The 21,311-nt window shown below is 46.6% G+C and overlaps 1 protein-coding gene across 4 annotated transcripts in view; it reads left to right on the top strand.

Annotated features, from left to right (window-relative positions):
• Positions 1-21,311, top strand: part of TMCC1 (transmembrane and coiled-coil domain family 1) — a 485,716-nt gene that overhangs the window by 411,505 nt on the left and 52,900 nt on the right. The window contains exon 1 of one of the 4 annotated variants that reach the window (XM_086939245.1): positions 217-308. The exons of the other annotated variants lie outside the window; for them this stretch is intronic. Coding sequence (XP_086795371.1) covers positions 243-308 — 66 coding nt within the window. The 5' untranslated portion in view covers positions 217-242. Of the gene's footprint in view, positions 1-216; positions 309-21,311 lie in introns of those variants that run through there. 4 annotated transcript variants of the gene reach the window in all.

Raw genomic sequence — 21,311 nt, 5'->3', positions numbered from 1 at the left:
AGTGGTGCAGGTTGTTTTTAATGCGTCTGATGCCGGGGAGCGCATGACCTGCGATCAGAGGCCAGCCTGTCCTCTGGTCCTAGCGCGGGCGCAGTGAATGAAGCCTGTGTTGGCCCGGCCGGCTTGGCAGCAGCCCCTCCCTCCGTCCGTCCCTGGCGGGCGGATGAGGCGCTCAGTCTGAAGGCAAGCCTGGCAGCGGCTGGCACGGGGGGCGAGCGCAGGGCCTCTTGAGCCATGCCGGGATGTGGCTGTGGTGCTGCGGCGGCGGCTGCTTCTGGGAGGAAGGGGTCTTCGGCGACGCCGTCAAGGTGAGGGGCCTCGGGCGGTGGGGGCTCTGGGAGGCGGTGGGGGGCCCTGGGAGGTGGTGGCTCGGAGCAGGATGCTGTGTCACTGTCCACCGATGCGGCGGCTGCGCTCAGAGGGAGGCTGGCGTGCACGGGGGCAGCCTGTCCACGCCACTGCTTATTCTGTTTAGCATTGGTAGCGGAGCCGCGCCGTGCTTTGCATTTTGGATCGGAGTGGCGTACACGGTCCGGCCTGGCATGCAAAGTGTGCACCGCAAACACGCAGTGTGATTTGTGCTCACTGCTACAGCGGGTTCGTTCTCTGCGGTTTGTTAGAGCAGATACAGAGCTGGGTTTGAGCGGTTCCAGTAGGAGTCCATGGTCAGCATCTTAGCGCCTTCTCTGCTGCAATTTCAACGCTATAGGATAGATGGGATTGTGTCTGGAAGGCTAGGAAGCTGGCGTGTAACGATGGAGGTTACTCATCGACCATGCGCACCAGGGCCCTGTACACCTCGTCCTCTGGCCGATGACCAGCGAGCCCCTTCTGTGCATGAGCAAGCCGTGCACCTTAGGGACAAAACCAGCCAGGGAGTGAGACGTGCGCGTGAGTACGACTGCCTCTGTAATAGAGTACATGTTAAATGAAGCATATGTTGAATTTATACTGACCGTTTGAGATGCTTTGCTGCAATTCACAGTCCATAGTTTACTATGTTCTTGTTTTTCATCTCTCGGATGTTTCCCATGCCTGGAAGGATGAGCTACCCTAACCACGCCACCCCACCCGGACCCTCTAAAACGAATTGAGCAGTGTTTTTGTTGTACATGTTTATTTCCTGTGCCATTCTACTGCCTGTGCTTTTCTGTGCTATGTTTCACTCTGAGGGTGACAAATGCAAAAACAACAATTGATGGACAGAATGCAGAACAATGTCATACATTCACCCCAGTACAGAGATCTGGGCCTAAATCCATCGTTTGTTTGCACTCCACACCACCCCAGTTCAGACATGGCCATATGCAAATCAGTCTGACTCAGTGCCCCATGGGAACAGTCCAGCCCAAACTGCCAAGCCATGTCTTTCCTGGACCGGAATCAAGCATCCTAGGACTGGTTTCTGGCTATCACCCGTCTTCAGCCAGGATAGCTTGACTCCAGTGGTGTGGAGAGCATGGGACTCACGTCTGAGCATACCCATTCCACTCGGGGTGACAATTGCAAAAACAGCAATTGATGGACAGAATGCAGAACAATGTCATACATTCACCCCAGTACAGAGATCTGGGCCTAAATCCATCGTCTTTTTGCACTCCACACCACTGCATTCTGTCCATCAATTGTTGTTTTTGCATTTGTCACCCCGAGTGGGATGGGTATGCTCAGACATGAGTCCCATGCTCACCACACCACTGGAGTCCAGCTATCCTGGCTGAAGACGGCTGATAGCCAGAAACCAGTCCTAGGATGCTTGATTCCGGTCCAGGAAAGACATGGCTTGGCAGTTCGGGCTGGACTGTTCCCATGAGGCACAGGGTCAAGGCTGATTTGCATATGGCCATGTCTGAACTGGGGTGGTGTGGAGTGCAAAAAAACGATGGATTTAGGCCCAGATCTCTGTACTGCGGTGAATGTATGACATTGTTCTACATTCTGTCCATCAATTGTTGTTTTTGCATGTTTCACTCTGAGCCATTTTTGAATGAACCTCCATCAATGGTTTTCAAAGATCTGAATCCCATGCGGTCTTGAAAAGAGGGTAACGCTGTGTTGAGTACTAGTAAAGTCAAAGCATTTACACTTTTTTTGCGGCTAGTTGCAGCTGTCTCCAAGGTTCCACCAGGAGAACCTGAACAGCTGATTTTCACAAGCAAAAAGATAGCCCGTCCATATCAGTGCTTCATTGCTCTGTGGGTGTACTAAAGTATTTTTAAAAATACTTGAACTTTCATTTTTGAACTTGTAATAATCACAAATTATGTGGCCTAGTTATTTATTTAGAATTGCTATGTAGTTATGTATCTAATGCTTCCGTAAAGCAAAGTGTTTTTCCTTCTACATAAAAGTAGGTCTCTCTTTCCAGGCTCACCTAAAGAGTGCTGCAGTTAGACAGCTCAGCTCCTGCCTGGAGGTGTCCTTGCTTGCATTCATCCTCCTCTCCCAGATTTCGCTTTGCCTGTCCCCAGGACATTGCTTTCCTTCTGGTCTTCCAGCATGAACGCCTGGGTGAATGTTGTTTGATCAGTAGGTTTTCTTAGTTATTTTTAGCCACCTCGCCTTCTTTTTACTGTCCCATACATTCAGTTCCACTCTCAGGATCTTTTCTTTCTCTGTGAGTATATTTATTGCTGGTTGAACATTTTGAATGTATGTTATACCAAACTTATATGGCGCACATTCACCAAAAAGTTTCTTGGCACTGGGGTAAAGAAAGGCATCATCTGGTCAAGGTAATTGGCAGTATGCTTGTGTGAATAGTCAAGTTTTCAGAAGCTTCCTGAAGGTTATATAGTTATCTTAGCACCAGCTGCATCCAACAATATTGCAAGGTGCCCTCTTTGCTGGTGCCAAATACTACAATAGTAGGATCTCATTCATTAATTCAGTGATTTAGTTGGAGTTTCTGAAGACACCCCCTATGCCCCCTCAGTCACGCCATATCTGTTTCCTCATTGCAAGAAGGGTTTTCTTCCGGCTGGTCCTCTTATAAAATAATTAGGATTCTTGCTCAGCTCGCTGGTCTCTGAATGCCCATAAAATCAAGGCATTCTCGGATGCCCATTTTCGTTTGTCATTGCTGATGCATTTTTTATTTGCTACCCATCCATTTTTCATGATTGAGGATGGACTCACTAAAAGAGAAATACTATTTCAGGGCGCATTTAACTCTATGCTGGCTGCAGCGGATGATATGATGTCATTCAAAATCCTCTTCAAATTGCCTATATTTATTAACTGACATGCCTCGGACGGGCGCTCAAAAAGTATGGGTCGATAGTCTTGTTTTAAGCTATCCTAAAAAGCTAATTACGGATTTGGATCCCTGGAGCAAAACCCCAACATTCCTTGAAGCAATTTGGAGAGAAGGAAAACATAACAAATTTACATCTTGTATAAAAACACGTATTTTCTCAGAGACTTGATTCCACAACTGGGCTGGCTACGTTGGTAGCGTCAGTAGCAGACAAGGGTACCCCATGTCAATGTATACAGTATAGATCTAGCATCTTCAGTGTGCCATAGGCTCAACAGAGTCTGGGATGATGATCTGTCCCATTTGTGGCTTCTAGTTGTAGGAGTACTGCTGCTCCAATAGCAAATACCTCCTATACCGTGTTTGTCACTGTGTAATGTCATAGGGGCATTAAATCCCTTTTTTTAAATTCCTGAGGAACGATGATCAAGTCTGTGCGCTTGTACCAGAGAAATCGTATAGCGTCTATGCTCTCAAAAACAGAGCAGTGCGTTGCAAAAACAATGGAACACACATCCCTAGTTTGCTCCCATGTAAACCTATCTTATTTTTTGATGCATTCTGGCAGGAATTGCGCTTTCAACCAGTCATCTTTTGTTAGCCCATCTCCAGCCTTATCATTCTCGAGAAAAGGTTTCCAGAACAGGGCATAGTGCTCAGTATTTAACTTTAACTAGACAGAAGATTCTGCATGAGATCATCAGAGACAACTATATATATATATATCTGTAACTAAATGTCATTACTACTACTCAATTTAATATCACTCGGTTTACCAACTTCATTAAGATGGAAAACTGAGTCTCACAAGTCCGTATTCAAACTCTTGACTAGCAAGTCACTTCAGATGAGGCCTTTAGGAAAACCCTTCATAATCCAGATGTGCTTCTGGAAATGAACACAAAGCTACAGAATTGGCCTCCGTAACTACATTTTATATCCAAATGTGTCCTCCAAAACTAGAAACAATACCTAGAAAAGACCTAACCGAACACAATACACCAGATCCACGTTCTAGAAGATCAGACACTCCACCAGGAACTGGGCATAGTAATCCATCTGTAGTCGCCAAGTTGGGAATGTATTGCGGATATTGCTTCCAGAACTAAACATTTCCAGAAAAGATCTCCAGAACTGGACACTATATTTGGAGGTGGTTGCAATAACTGGTAACAATTCTTCAGATGTGACAGAATGGGACACAGTACTCCAGAGAAAGCCTGCGCAGGCTGGACAGGACGCAGCACTCCAGAGGAGTCCTGCAGAACTGGACAGGACGCAGCACTCCAGAGGAGTCCTGCAGAACTGGACAGGACGCAGCACTCCAGAGGAGTCCTGCAGAAATAGGACAGGAGGCAGCACTCAGAGGAAGCCTGGAGACTGGGAAGGACGCAGCACTCCAGATGAAGCCTGCAGAACTGGACAGGATGCAACACTTGGAGGAAGCCTGGAGCCTGGATAGGGCGCAGCACTCCAGAGGAAGCCTCTGGAACTGGACAGGGTGCAACACTCCAGATGAAGCATGCAGAACTGGACAGGACACCGCACTCCAGATGAAGCATGCAGAACTGGACAGGACACAGCACTCCAGAGGAGGCCTGCAGAACTGGACAGGGCGCAACACTCCAGATGAAGCATGCAGAACTGGACAGGGCGCAACACTCCAGATGAAGCCTGCAGAACTGGACAGGGCGCAACACTCCAGATGAAGCATGCAGAACTGGACAGGACACAGCACTCCAGAGGAGGCCTGCAGAACTGGACAGGGCGCAACACTCCAGATGAAGCATGCAGAACTGGACAGGACGCAGCACTCCAGATGAAGCCTGTAGAACTGGACAGGGCGCAGCACTCCGGATGAAGCCTGTAGAACTGGACAGGACGCAACACTTGGAGGAAGCCTGGAGCCTGGACAGGGCGCAGCACTCCAGAGGAAGCATCTGGAACTGAACAGGAGGTAGCACTCCGAGGAAGCCTGGAGACTGGGCAGGGCGCAGCACTCCGGATGAAGCCTGTAGAACTGGACAGGACGCAACACTTGGAGGAAGCCTGGAGACTGGGCAGGACGCAGTACTCCGGATGAAGCCTGTAGAACTGGACAGGACGCAACACTTGGAGGAAGCCTGGAGCCTGGACAGGGCGCAGTACTCCAGATGAAGCCTGTAGAACTGGACAGGACGCAACACTTGGAGGAAGCCTGGAGCCTGGACAGGGCGCAGCACTCCAGAGGAAGCATCTGGAACTGAACAGGAGGTAGCACTCCGAGGAAGCCTGTAGACTGGGCAGGGCGCAGCACTCCAGAGGAAGCATCTGGAACTGGACAGGAGGTAGCACTCCGAGGAAGCCTGGAGACTGGGCAGGGCGCAGCACTCCGGATGAAGCCTGTAGAACTGGACAGGACGCAACACTTGGAGGAAGCCTGGAGACTGGGCAGGACGCAGTACTCCAGATGAAGCATGCAGAACTGGACAGGACACAGCACTCCAGATGAAGCCTGCAGAACTGGACAGGACGCAGCACTCCAGAGGAGGCCTGCAGAACTGGACAGGACGCAACACTTGGAGGAAGCCTGGACAGGGCGCAGCACTCAAGATGAAGCCTGCAGAACTGGACAGGACGCAACACTTGGAGGAAGCCTGGAGACTGGGCAGGACGCAGTACTCCAGATGAAGCATGCAGAACTGGACAGGACGCAGCACTCCAGATGAAGCCTGCAGAACTGGACAGGGCGCAACACTCCAGATGAAGCATGCAGAACTGGACAGACGCAGCACTCCAGAGGAAGCCTGCAGAACTGGACAGGACGCAGCACTCCAGATGAAGCCTGCAGAACTGGACAGAGCGCAACACTCCAGATGAAGCATGCAGAACTGGACAGGAGGTAGCACTCCGAGGAAGCCTGGAGACTGGACAGGGCGCAGCACTCCGGATGAAGCCTGTAGAACTGGACAGGACGCAACACTTGGAGGAAGCCTGGAGCCTGGACAGGGCGCAGCACTCCAGAGGAAGCATCTGGAACTGAACAGGAGGTAGCACTCCGAGGAAGCCTGGAGACTGGGGAGGGCGCAGCACTCCAGATGAAGCCTGTAGAACTGGACAGGACGCAACACTTGGAGGAAGCCTGGAGCCTGGACAGGGCGCAGCACTCCAGAGGAAGCATCTGGAACTGAACAGGAGGTAGCACTCCGAGGAAGCCTGGAGACTGGGCAGGGCGCAGCACTCCGGATGAAGCCTGTAGAACTGGACAGGACGCAACACTTGGAGGAAGCCTGGAGCCTAGACAGGGCGCAGCACTCCGGATGAAGCCTGTAGAACTGGACAGGACGCAACACTTGGAGGAAGCCTGGAGCCTAGACAGGGCGCAGCACTCCGGATGAAGCCTGTAGAACTGGACAGGACGCAACACTTGGAGGAAGCCTGGAGACTGGGCAGGACGCAGTACTCCAGATGAAGCCTGTAGAACTGGACAGGACGCAACACTTGGAGGAAGCCTGGAGCCTAGACAGGGCGCAGCACTCCGGATGAAGCCTGTAGAACTGGACAGGACGCAACACTTGGAGGAAGCCTGGAGACTGGGCAGGACGCAGTACTCCGGATGAAGCCTGTAGAACTGGACCGGACGCAACACTTGGAGGAAGCCTGGAGACTGGGCAGGACGCAGTACTCCGGATGAAGCCTGTAGAACTGGACAGGACGCAACACTTGGAGGAAGCCTGGAGACTGGGCAGGACGCAGTACTCCAGATGAAGCCTGCAGAACTGGACAGGACGCAGCACTGATTCACCCTCCTGAGCTAGCCACAGTGCTGCACCAGCTCATGTCAGCTGCAGTGTGCCCTGAAAGGTCTTTAGGAGCAGCGCCGTGCGTCTGAAAGCTGTCCATGAGGTCATTGTTGTGCAGGGCTTGACTTTCATTCGGTTTGTGTGTGAGGGGCGCTGTGGTCACAGGACACCCCGTGTGCCGCCCTGCAGCACAATGAGCGGGCCGGGCCGCCGGTGTCAGGTGGCCGCATCCCCGGCAGATGCGTTTCAGGCCCGTTCTGGGCGGCTCGACTGACAGAGCAGGAACGGGGTGAACTCCGGTAACCCCGGGGTGCATGTGCCGCGCGCCGGCGGGAAGTTGGGACATTTCCCGATGGTGGGGCCTCAATGAGGCCCCGGGGCAGGGGCAGGGGCAGAGTCAGGCGCAAGGCAGGCGACCATGCGGACGCAGATACCTGCGCGCCCTCCTCTGGCTGCCACGCACCGGCCAGGGTGCCGGTGCGGGTGCGGCGCCTTTCCCACCGCCTGTGAGATTCCTCCAGCCCGAGGGCATGGTCTCAGCAAGGGGCTCCATGAAGGAGCGCTGGTCTGCCAGGACACGGCTCGTGCCTGTGACATTTGCTGAGACCCCCGCGCTCTGCCTTCATTTTCCATCCCAGGCCTCTTAAACCTTCGTTTTCTATCCAGGCCTCTTCCTCGAGTAGCTGCGAGCTACTAGCAGCTAGGCCCACTGGAATTATGCGGCAGCTGTGGGCCAAATCACCTGACGGTCTTAACTAAATTATGCAGCAAAAAAGGGCAATTATGCGGCATATCGCTGCACATTTCGTGATAGTATTACTTCACTACTTTGTCATGTTTACATTTAACACACTGGGCATTGGCTGTACCTCACAATTATAGTGTTTAAGCAAGTTTGGATTAGAGAAAAGGAGAACATCAGCAATAAGCAACAGAAGGGTCAACCGTTTCAAAGGGCACTTCACTGTGTGGGAATGTAGCTCTTATTACAGCAAAGGTTGGAGACCCCTGTTCTTTCCACTCTGACTCACTCTCAGGATTGCTGCAGCCCCATCTTCCGTTTTGAGAGATCTCACTTTACCGCTCACTCCGGAGTCCCCTCAGTCTTTGCTCTTCGTTTGCTATCCTTGTGCCGTCTGGGAGGTTGGGCACCTGGCAATTCTTTCACTTTAACAAACAAGCTCGAAACCAATGGCTAGGGCGCTGTGTCCTCAGGGGCATGGAGTCCTCAAGAGTTCATGTTTCTCAGCCTGACTTGGCTCCTTGTCCTCATTTTCTTTATCCAGTCTCTCTTTTACCTGCGTCTCTTAAACACCCTTTGCACCGTTCTCTTTTTAGGGCTCGCCCACATGCACTCATTGAAAGCGCTATCTGTATCGATCTGTGAATGCAGGCGGGTGCAAACTAGCTTTATTGTTTAATTCAGGTGAAGTTCCTGATTTTAACCATTTGCACAGTTTTACAGTGTATGTGCCCCTTAGCCTTTGCAAAGATGTTTTATGTACATTGCCAAACATATTCAGACTTCGGCTATAAGTTTACCTGTTGTCACCAATCTTCACAATGTTCAGCTAATTGTGGAGAAAGCATAAAACGTAAAAGTTGCTAGAAGGAAAAAGCGTTTCCAACTTCGCTTTAAAAGTATGCTCAGTCTTTTTTTTTTATTTTTGTAAATTCTCTGGCCTTAATAACTTGCTCCTGCCCAGGGACCTCTACCGCCTCCGAGTCCTCCAGCTCCATTCAGTTTCCACTGACAGCCAAGCTCTTTTAGCGTTGGAATTCAACTTGTTTATGTTCTCTTTACCTCTGGGCCCTGTTGGTGGCGAGAACACCCAGTGGTTTTGAATATGTAACGTCTACTCTGGACTGTCCTAGGATTCTGGTTAGTAGGACTGCAGTGGTAAAACCACACTTGGTTATGTTGATCTTTCAGTGGCCCATTACATGTAATGGGGTGACCCTGTAACCCTCAGAACCTGGGTGGGTAATAGACAAAATAATAATGGTTCTGTCAGACAGAATTACACACTGCTTTAGTATTTCAATGGTATTTTTTTTTACACGAACCAACTATTCAAAACCGTGTAGGCTCCAAGATTAAATTGATGTACCTACAGGATTATTGTATATATAGTTGTCATTTCCAATAAGTATATGAAGTAACAATTTTACTTGTTGTTTTAATTGTGTATCATTTCTACGCACAAAATTTATGTGTCATGTATGTTTTAAGTAAGTTTTAGGGACAGCAATTGGAACATTTTGTTTTTCAAATTCGAGTGATGAAAGCTTGAGTAAAAATGTACTTTCATTTTTTACTTTGTGGTCAGTGTGTTTGTTTGTATTGATATATGTACGTTTATCTTTGTATCCTGGTTAGGAACGAAGTATGGAAAAATACCATTGAAATACTAAAGCAGTGTGTAATTCTGTCCGACAGAACCATTATTATTTTGTCGATCTTTCAGTGGCAGCTGCGGTTGAGCTGTCAATGCTCAGCGGAGGTGATGGGAAGGTTGGTTTTTGTAGTAACAATACAACCGTGCTATAACAGCCAGTGAAGATCTGTTTCCAGCCTAAGGTATTATTGTGAAAAAGAATGTATTTAGTTCCCACTCATGTTGATAACAGTTTAAATAAGGAAGTCTAAAGAAAACTAGAAGCCTTACCATAAAGGGTTCAAATGTTATACAGCAAACAGCCCTTAAAGATAGGATTAAGGTTCACCAAGCCCATAGAAGGGTACCTTAAGGCATCTTTCCTATGAAATTAAAGGTTATTCTTCACTAATAGTCCTTGCGATTCTTACTTTATTTTGTTCTTTACAGTAGCATGTTTAGTTGTAATTGCTTTCAAGTTGCTCTGGTGCAACGGGTGGGCGGAGGACTTGTCTTCTCACCCCTCATATTTGGGCCTAGTGGTTTTGAAAACAGTCCTGCATTTTAATTTCCATCAGTTGTGGTAGGGGTTTTTGTGTGCACTTAGTCTTCCTAGGGCTCTTTTACCTTGACAGTGAGGACCCATCAGTCAACAAAGTGGGCTGTGTGTAGTTTGGTTGTTGTTGATAGTGGTTTTCTGCTGCTTAGTGGTTGCTTCTGTTTCTTTGGCCTATTTTTGAGATTGAGGGCTTTAGGGAGTACGGGAACCATGATTGACCCTACACAAAGTGTTGACATGTTAAAGAGGGCATTGGCACCGAAGTTAAGAGCCAGGAGTAGGTCAGAGTGCCTTGCTGCTCACGTATTGTGGCAAGGGGAGTAGACGATCAGAGTTTCTAACCAGCCCATGTGCAACAGAGCACTACAGAAGGTGACCCAAAGGGTGGCTTTTTGGTAAAGGGGCAAGGACACGGACTGTATCAAGAGTTCTTAATGCGGTTGAAGAACTGAGACGTTGCCAGGGATAAGTGGTGCAAGGACAGTGTGCCTGTGAGGTGGTGGCACCATTCTATCTTCCCATCTGCCTTTGGAGGCCGACATTGTTGCTGATCAGTAGAGTAGGTCTGTTCTTTGTCGTGGATTGGCTTGTAATTTCCATAGTTGCAGATGACACACAAGGAAGTTGTGTGATCTTTAATGGAGACCACAGGATGGATAAGTTGGACAGGGGAAGATGGGAAGGAAAACACAGATTTTGCAAACAGACCCAGAATTATTCTTAAACCTGTAACAACATTACCAAAGCGCACTATGATTAACGTCCGGTGGCTCTTCTTCATCGTTTAAAGTTAAGGCCAATATCAAAGTGGCGTCTTTGTGCTTTTCCCGGATAAGTTGCTTTTTTTAAAATTACAGTGTGCATATTGCATTCATTATTTCATTTTTGTAAAAGCACGATGTTTTGCTTTCTACATATTAAGTAATTATTTAATGTAATGTTTTCTAACCTTGAACGCCAATGATGTGCTTTGTTTGACACCTTCAGACTATAAAAGTATATATAAAGTTAACATGGTTTGCACATGAAACATGTCTCCTATGACATGGATGGCAATGAGCGGTGCTTCTCCCTTACTAGATATAAATGAATGCTCAAAGCATCATATATGAATGAATAGACATGATCTTGGGTGGTGTTTGCCCATTGGGCTTGCTGGCTGGCAGGCTGGCACACGGTGCCCGTCGGTGCTGCCCCCGAGGCAGGAATGTGCTCCTGCATTGGACTCTCAGAGCATTTCATGTGCCCCCATTCCAGGGCGCCTTGGGATCACGAGTATCCCTGGTTCTCAGGCCAGCACACAATGCATTGATTGTAAGACCTCGAGTTAACCACACAAGGCTCGGTGCCCGTGGCCGGCCCAGGGTTGTGACTGCTGCAAGTGATTATCTTTCTGCTGCGCGTATATCAGTAGCACCTCTAGAAGGGATTTTTTGGGAGGCACCAAGGGACCACAGATGAAAGTGGTGGGGCTACCTCCAGTCGGCAGTCATGAAGAATATGCGCACGTTTTAATTATTTATATATACATCACACACACACACACATCTATCTATATATATATATATATATATATATATATATATATATATATATGTGTGTGTGTGTATGTGTTTGTGTGTGTGTTTGTGTACACACACAAGCACATACAAAGGTGCTTAAACATTTTAAGCAGACTGTGATTTAAGCATTACTAAGGTTTGTGGAAGGAGTAGTGGTCAGACTACGGCACTGGATGTCGGCTGGCTATCCACGTTTATAGAGACTTATCAAGGTCTCTGGTTGCGTGTGCATAGATACTGAAGAGGGACCTCCACTCAGCACTAGCGTTAAACAAACTAACACGCAGTAGAGCTGTATCCTAATATTTTGATATGGCATATCTGGCCTCAAATTCTTGCTACTGATCATTTTACTATTTGCGGCTCGGATGATTATCACGTGATATGATGTAGACTGACCTGACTTCACTACACTCTGCAACTTTTGACATATTGTAACTGCTGTCCATCTAGTGCAACGACTAGTAGAAGGCTCTCCATACAGACTGAATCATGAGGAGAGGAATCCGGATTAGGTGGTCTGCTTCACTACCGGTACTGAGGAGCCACATTTTGGTGGACATATACGGACTCATAAAGGCGGACCATAAACTAAACATCCGTCTACGCTTTTAAATTCCTTGCCTTGAAAAAGTCTCTGTGAGACGAAACACGTGTCGGCGGTGTGAGCTGTGAAGTTTTTATATGCTTATGGATACACAATAAAGATTTGGAAGAATACGATTTGGCTTGGATCTCTGAATTCGGAGTTTGTGGAAAATATTGGACATTACATATTTATGATTGTGGATGAGCATAAGATACATTACTTGGTTTCGATACATTCTGAACACTGATCTAGGATTTCCTAGACCAGACAACAATTGGACATTAGTTGGAGTGCTGTGTGGCCTGTTCTCATTTTCTTTCCCTATTTTAGTTAGGCAGCCATCCTGTGTCCCTAGTTTAGTTGGGCAGCCATGCTGTCTCTTTAGTTTAGTTGGGCAGCCATGCTGTGTCCCTAGTTTAGTTGGGAAGCCATGCTGTGTCCCTATTTTAGTTATACAGCCATGCTGTGTCTCTAGCTTAGTTGTGCTGCCAAGCCGTGTCTTCACTTTAGTTGGGCAGCCATGCTGTGTCCCTAGCTTAGTTGGGCAGCCCCCTGTGTCCCTATTTTAGTTGGGCAGCCCCATTGTATCCCTATTTTAGTTGGGCAGCCATGATGTGTCCCTTGGGCAGCCCCACTGTGACCCTTGGGCAGCCCCACTGTGACCCTATTTTAGTTGGGCAGCCCTACTATGTCCCTATTTTAGTTGGGCAGCCCTACTGTGTCCCTATTTTAGTTGGGCAGCCCTACTGTGTCCCTATTTTAGTTGGGCAGCCCTACTGTGTCCCTATTTTAGTTGGGCAGCCCCACTGCGTCCCTATTTTAGTTGGGCAGCCATGACGTGTCCCTAGTTTAGTTCGGCAGCCCCACTGTGTCCCTATTTTAGTTGGGCAGCCCTACTGTGTCCCTATTTTAGTTGGGCAGCCCTACTGTGTCCCTATTTTAGTTGGGCAGCCCCACTGCGTCCCTATTTTAGTTGGGCAGCCATGATGTGTCCCTAGTTTAGTTGGGCAGCCATGCTGTGTCCCTATTTTAGTTGGACAGCCATGCAGTGTCTTTATTTTAGTTGGGCCGCCATTCTGTCTCTTTAGTTTAGTTGGGCAGCCCTACTGTGTCCCTATTTTAGTCGGGTAGCCATGCTGTGTCCCCTTTTTAGTTGGGCAGCCATGCTGTGTTCCTAGTTTAGTTGAGCAGCCATGCTGTGTTCCTAGTTTAGTTGAGCAGCCATGCTGTGTCCCTAGTTTAGTTGGACAGCCATGCTGTGCCCCTATTTTAGTTGGGCAGCGATGCTGTCTCTTTAGTTTAGTTGGGCAACCATGCTGTGTCCCTATTTTAGTTGGGCAGCCATGCTGTGTCTCTATTGTAGTTGGGCAGCCATGCTGTGTCTTTATTTTAGTTGGGCAGCCATGCTGTGTCCCTGTTTTAGTTGGGCAGCCATGCTGTGTCCCTAGTTTAGTTGGGCAGCCATGCTGTGTCCCTAGTTTAGTTGGGCAGCCATGCTGTGTCCCTAGTTTAGTCGGGCAGCCATGCTGTGTCCCTATTTTAGTTGGCCAGCTATGGTGTGTCCCTATTTTAGTTGGGCAGCCATGCTGTGTCTCTATTGTAGTTGGGCAGCCATGCTGTGTCTTTATTTTAGTCGGGCAGCCATGCTGTGTCCCTATTTCAGTTGGGCAGCCATGCTGTGTCCCTAGTTTAGTTGGGCAGCCATGCTGTGTCCCTAGTTTAGTCGGGCAGCCATGCTGTGTCCCTATTTTAGTTGGCCAGCTATGGTGTGTCCCTAGTTTAGTTGGACAGCCATGCTGTCTCTCTAGTTTAGTTGGACAGCTACTCTGTGTCCCTAGTTTAGTTGGGCAGCCATGCTGTCTCTTTAGTTTAGTTGGGCAGCCATGCTGTGTCACTATTTTAGTTGGACAGCCATGCTGTGTCCCTGTTTTAGTTGGGCAGCCATGCCATGTGCATTTCATACTGGTTACAAAGTGTGCCCTTGTGGTTAAGACGTTATGACCTATCATTGTTGAACTTAAATATAAGTAAGTGGTTTGCTGAGCTCCTCTCAATGACCTTGTGGCTTCGGGGTCACTATTGGGTTTGATCTTTCACTCTAGTCAGTGAAAGTATACACACTAACGAGAGAAACTCGCTCAGAGTAGCACTACAGTCTTGGTGGCCTTAACAGTGAGGTAGCTTAACAGATTTAGGATACTGCATCCAAGTTCTTCAATAAAGTCCAGTTCAGTCTCTAGTGCAGGGGTCTCGGGCTTTTTCTGTAAAAAGAGCTACTTAAGTTTAACGAAGATCGCCCAAACTACTAATATTAGTGTTGTAATAGTGACCACATCAGATAAGATTACTTTAGTGGCCACCTATAAAAGATTACTAGCATCGACCGCTCGGTGCATCAGGCAGGGTTGTCAGCAATAACGTAAACCAGCACTGGCCAAACCAATTGATCTTGGCAATCTGAAAGCTATTGGTGTTGTCAATGTCTTTTAGCAATGTTGAATAGCAGCACGGCCTGCTGCCATGGATAGAAACGCTTGCCTCTGTTCAGCTCATGAGTACAGAGGGCAATCATAAAAGCCTGAGCTCATACTAGTGTTTGTGTGGCATTCGTGTGTAGTTTGATTTACGGCCCAGATGGTGCCATCCCTGAGTGTGCCTCTAAAGCTGTTCTACAGCACTGTAAACAATACTGCAAAGTGGAGCAAACCAATGGTAAGCCTATAGGCGGGCTGAAGCCCACTGGACTGTACACAACATGTCTGTACGAGTGCTATTGAAACCTAAACATTGGATGGGGGATGTAGCAAAGAGCTTCAGGCAAACTGCTTCTGCTCCAAGAAGTTGAGGCTGGCACCTGAGGCTGTGGTTGGAAGGGGGAAAAAACACCACAGATGGGTGATGGCCTGTGATGATAACCAAACAGGATGTTGTGTTAAACTTGTGCTTCAAATGCGCCAAAAGAGAAGCCCTCTGATCTATGCTGAAGCTTATTTTCTGTGGTACTGCTGTACTCTGAGGCATTGCTTGTGCATCAGCCATGAAGCAAATGCAGCCCGAACGATGATAAACACCGAAGCATGCCTTCCTACAAAAATAGAATAACAAAATACTGTGTGCTGTAATTGCATTCCTCTTTTCAGTCTCGCAGGACACACAACTGCATCCACAGAAGTCAGTGTGTAGTGCACCAGTTGTGGCTTGATTTGGCTATTGTGCCTATCAATACTTGCGCCTTCCAGACGTGGATGCATATTACAATTTTTATTTATTTATTTATTTAAAAAGTTAGCGCTGGCTAGACCCAGAGGTATCAGAGCGCTTTACATGAGAAGATAATATAAAGCAAACATGGCATACAAGTATATAAAAGGATGAAACAACATGTGAAATATACAAATCAAAATAGATATACAGGTGCAAGAGCTATACACTTCAAGTAATTAGGTAGATGATGTTGGGGAAATAGACAAATATTACTGGACAAATATAACATGGTGTTCGGAGATCAGGTGCAGGTCACAGGTTAGGACCCCTAATAATAATTGAGCCAAACATAGCATACAAGTAGATAAAAGATAATGAAAACAACATGCGAAATATACAAATCAAATAGATAAACAGGGGCAAGATCTATACATATGAAGTAATTAAGTAGATGATGTTCAGGAAATGGACAAATATGACTGGACTAATATAACATGGTGATTGGAGATCAAGTGCAGGTCACAGGTTAAGACCCCCAATAATAATTGAGGAGGTGGATTTTGAGGTCTTTTTTGAAGCTGAAATAGGAGGGGTTACAGCGCAGGTTTTTTGGGAGGGCATTCCAGATGATTGGGGCATTACCAGAGAAGGAGCGTGATTGTGTGGCTTTCTTTTTATGCAGTGGTGGGATTCGGAGGAGGTTGTTGGTGCTTCTCAGAGGTCGTGTGATGCACCCAATGAAGAGTTTATTGGAGAGGTACTGCGGAGTGTTTTGGTGGTGGACTTTGAGTAATGCAGGCAGTTTTGTAGGCAGATCTGCCTTCAATAGGGGGCCATTTAAGAGATTTGAGAGCCGGGAATATATGATCGAAGCGTTTGCAATATGTGATGAGCCTGGCTGGAAGGTTGAGCACTGCTTTGATTGAAGCAAGGTGGGAATCCGTTGAGAATGGCATTACCATTATCAATATGTGAAAGAACAAGTTACTGAACTATAAGTTTAAAGTCATCGGTAGGAATAAAGGGTTTGATTTTCTTGAGGTGACGGTGAGTGAAGAGGACTCCTTTAGCAGAGTTTTTGATGTGGACGTTAAGGGTTAGGGTGCTGTCGATAGAGATACCAAGAGATTTGACTGAGTTGGACAAGGTGAGTGAGCAGTTGAGTGCGTTAAGGTCAGAGATCCAGGATTGAGCGGGGAGAGGGCTATTTTTAGGGGAGAAGAGAATGATTTCGGTTTTATTAGGGTTTAGTTTGTGGCGTCCGCACATTGCCCAACACTCAAAATACCAGTTGGATTCCTGTGGCATGCTTTAAGGGACTGACCCAAGCTACCTTTATTTGTATTATCATATTAATTTAAGAATTATTTTTGTCGATTGCAGGACACTTGCAGACAGGTAAAGTGCACTCCACTATAGACCATTAAGAAACCGGTTTAGAAACAGTCTTGGTTAATCCGACAGCAAGTGAATTTAGTGGGCGTGTGAAGTTCAGTAACAGCAAACAGTGTGGCACAAAACACAACTTACACTACCGGAAAAGGAAAGCTGAGCAAACCACATGAGAGCTATTGGAGGCTAGGAGCTCTTTGCAAACGAGAAAAGGCTTGTTAGCACTAATGCAACAAATAAAGAGTAGTGCAAACCCCTGTCCCCCTCCAGTCCCTCCAGCCAAAAAGAATTAAAGAGGCTTCCTCCATTTTAGCGCTAGCATAATCTAATGGTAGCATAATACAAAGTTCTGCAAGGGACTGTGATCTTGTGGGAAAGAGTTGTCAAGGGAAGGCTACCCGTCCAAAATTCGAAGCAGAATCACCTGAATATAGATTATTATGCTATAAATGCACTGAGCTGAAGAGGGCACGAGGGATATTTAGGCAATTTCAAAAGCAAAATGGAATAGTTTGTTGCTTGTTTCTTCTTCACTTTTTTTGCTCTTGTTTTTGATGTCCATAGGACTGCGCACTTTACTCCTGATAAGGAAAATAAGCAACACGGTTGGGGGCGGATGGGAGAAACCAGCGCGAGTGAAAATGAGCACTAGTGTTGAGTGCTCAAACACAAAGAGAAAAGTAGCTCCTAAAAAAGGAGCAGTGACTGGACACAAGTACTTGGTCCATTCTCTGGTCGAGAGCAATGTGGTATATCACAAGGATAATCATATCCGGCCACGGGGACCAGGTTCAGTATTTGATATTTATACAAAGTGCTCTGGGTGAGGGTCCCATTTAGCACGTGGGAAATCCCATATATTGTTTAGGGAGTCCCTCAATCAATGTTTTTGTTCAAGCACCCTGAAATCAATTCTAGCTTGAATTGTGTTTAAATAGAAAAAAAGACTTGCCATGTTTCCGTTGCTGGTGTATATTTTCCAAAATATATGCAGTAGTCAGTATGGCATTATGTACAAAGTGCAGATGACAGTCAGAACAGTCACATTCGTTCTGAGAAAGATGTCCATCTTCCCCCCTTTTTCTCAGCTCTAATGTGACCATCATGAATGTAATAATTCACAATCATACCTTTTCGAAATCCTGTATTTAACCAGGCGTTGTGCAGTGTCTTATGTATATGTTTTATGTATTTATGCACTCACTTGAGCACTACGTCGTCTGCACTTGGTACATATTGTCTTTTGAGGCTGTGGGTGTCTTTTTGGGTCGTGGTTCCTCCTCATTCACCTGTCCTTCGCTCGGGCACTATCCATGATCTCTGAGGCAGATGACCTAAATAGTCCTGGTTGGAGCAGGATGCTTATTCAGGGATTGCTTCTTTCTTTACAGGTAGCTCTTCAGCAAGCAGTCAGACTGCCCTTTAGGCAGTGTCAACCCAGCTTGACGCCAGTTAGAGTTGGTTAGAAGCTTAGTACTGTACTGGTCTTAACCGAGGGTAATGTGTCTATCCTGTTTTAAGGAGCTCCAAATTTATCAGTGTGTAACTTGCACTTTGAAATTTCACAGAATTCCAAGAAAAGGTAATAAAATTATGCTTTCTTTTTTTTTTTAAACCGATTTTATTTGTCAAAATAGCACATATGATGCAGACGTCTGAATCCCAGAGACAGCTGTCGCATGTACGATACAGAAAATTGACTTTGTCCGTTTTACTCATTTAAAACAGGAGAAGATAAAAGGCAATACAAATAAAATCAATCCCTGTAAACACCCAACATCCCCTGAAATTATGCTTTCTGAGCGAAATGTGGCTTGCCAGTATCTCACATCACGTTCTATAGGCGAAGGCACGCCACTCATAAGACAGTATAGATCTAGACACAGTCAAGCGGCTCCTTTGTCAGAGAATCTCTTGATAAGACATTTTTCGTGCAAACCAGTATCCCACAGGTATCTAGAATGACACTTACTAAAGGTGTACGTCTCAGAAAATAAACATAAAATACATTTTGAAAAGTTTCAGAAAATGCAAAATTTGGCAGTTTCATGAGTTTTGCCTGCGTAAAAACATTTTGCTCGGACCTAGTTTGTAGCGAGTCACTTAACCTCATCCTGACAATAGATCGAATCCTGGATAAAACTGTTCAGTGGATCGGGCATATCTTTTACCTCTCAAAAAATTTGACCTTTTGTAATGTAACTGGCGCTCATGTAAAGTTCTCCAATACCTTCGGGTCGAATTTGCGCCATAAAAAATTGCAAAAAAAAATGGCAATGCTAGATGTTCACGTGCCTCATCTTTGTAGTAGATGGGACCTTGTCCTAGCCCTCGGGCTAGAATGGGTACTGGCTTGGCTGTTCCAGCCAGGTCGGAGCTGGGCATTTACTGTTGGCCAAATTATTATTGTGCCTTGCCAATATTGTGCCTGTTAGTGAAGTATGCAGATATGTCATGTCTTTCGAAGTATGTTGGCGGTCGCTTGGCTTACTCTTTTCACCAAATGAGACTACTGTTCAGATCTCTGGGATAGGGTGGGACCCTGATGTGTTTCCCCAGTCATCTGCACCTTGCTTGTAGCTCATAGGAGAGTTTTGCCCTGTCACTTCTGGGGGCTTTAGAAGCTCGGTTGTGTCCCAAGGTAGATGTAAGATTTCCCATGCCGGGCCCCGGTTCCCCGTTGTGTATCAGAACTGGTTTTGCGGCTGTTTTTGATGATAAACAATAACCGGCGGTGTGGTGGCTTTCTTGTGCTCAGCTTTTGTAGAAGGGACTTGTGTTTCCAGTAATGTGGCGAGGCTAATGGAAAACTCCTGTAGCATGAACATTGAGCAGGATGAAAGGAACAAAGTGTTTCTTTTTAAATGAGGCGGTGCAACTGATCGCACACCTGGTCTCTTCTGAGGGAAGGTGAGGTTAGTTTCCATTGGAATCACTCTTTTGTGGTGCAAAAAACAGCAAACGCAGTCTCTGCTGAAAGCAGGACCACTGTTAATGCCTCAGTGCACATCATTATCCAGCACATAGAGGGGCCCTCCTCCAAATCCTCTGCAGGACTCCATGGCTAGTCCTTCTTAGACCTTAGGCAACTGTGTGGCTCCAAGGTCCATTCCTCCTTCAGCCTCCATCTTCTAGTAAAACTGTACAGACCCACGTTGGACGCTCCTTTATCTAGAACCAGTCCTCTCGCCTGCCTGCACCACCGAGGGCGCTCCAGCATGGAAGCTTGATTTCCACCTTTCCTTAGTCACTCTTGAGGTGATCAGTGGGCTGAGCGGGGCCTGCACAAAACTCTGAAACCTGCAGCTCACCGGTTCAAATCTCGGCAGAGTGCAAGGAGTACCATTGAGTTGGTTAATATGAATATTGTACTTTGTTAAGGCTTCTAGCGATTGTTCAATTTGCATTGTATCATTATTAATGGTTATGTATGGATCTCACTGAGAGCCACTATCATGAATAAAATATTCTAAATCTCTTAATTATTCTTTGCTACGCCATAACCTCTAGGCTGCTCCGACCGCGTCCCCTATGAGCCCACCAGTTTCGTGCTGTACTATGCACCCATAGAGACCACAGCCTCGGAAGGAAAGAGGAGGCCAGTGTGTTTTATTTTTTATATTTTTAATATTTTTTTACATCTGGACAGGGAAGAGAGGCCATGTATGTATGGATCTCCGTTACTTTTCTGCACCTGTGTGGCAACTCAATGATTTTGTGACCCATATATAACAAAATTATAAATGGGTAAAAAGTGAATAACTGATGTTTTTCACCGAAGGGTTCTGAGTGACCTCATAGACAATGCTGCCGCATTCTTGTCTATTTCATGTGAAAACCTCTGAGTGAAAAAATCCCAGTTATTCACTTTTACCCATCTATTTTATTTGATTATTTTATTTTTTGTAATTCCACCCTCTGTGCCTTTCCTCCTCTGCCCTTCCCTAAGTTGTGCTGTCAGCTCTCCATTGGAGCAGAGAGCCACTGCTGCTGGGTCATCTGGTGATTCACTGGACTAATGACTCCACTGCAGCCCCTGCAGGGATCTCTATTTGGCTTCATGGTCCCAGCTTTGAATCCTGTGCTACCCACTTGGCCTTTCATTCATCGAAGATCAAATAATAAAATGAGGACCATTGACTTGGGTAACATTAAACACTTGTTCTTTCAGTGCCAAAAAACCCTTCTGGGTCAACTGGCCCTTTCCAAATATACATGTTATATTTATATTGTAAATGGAAACCTGAAAGAAATATATATCCGCTCCAAACCACCCTTGGCTTCTGCCCTCGTGTACGGGTGCTAGACCGGGCGGAGGTGGACTCGTGATCAAATCACAGCTCCTGATTGAAATAGAAGGTCAGCACTCACTGGGATGAGAAAATTAAAAATTATTGCTTCTTATGTGCAACAAATGTATTTCGACAACCGCCTTCCACAATTGAGAAAGGTGGTTATCGAAACGAGTTTGTTGCACATACGATCCAGTAAATTTGAATTTTCTCATCCCTGTGAGTGCCGACCTTATCTTTGAACCAGGAGCTGTTATATATCAAAAGACAGTTCTCAGCAGATATTCCTGTCTC

The sequence above is a fragment of the Lissotriton vulgaris genome, chromosome 9 (assembly GCF_964263255.1).
Source record: "Lissotriton vulgaris chromosome 9, aLisVul1.2, whole genome shotgun sequence".
Lineage (NCBI taxonomy): Eukaryota > Metazoa > Chordata > Amphibia > Caudata > Salamandridae > Lissotriton > Lissotriton vulgaris.
The sequence above is the reverse complement of the archived record's forward strand: the minus strand, read 5'-3'. Positions and strand labels throughout refer to the sequence as shown.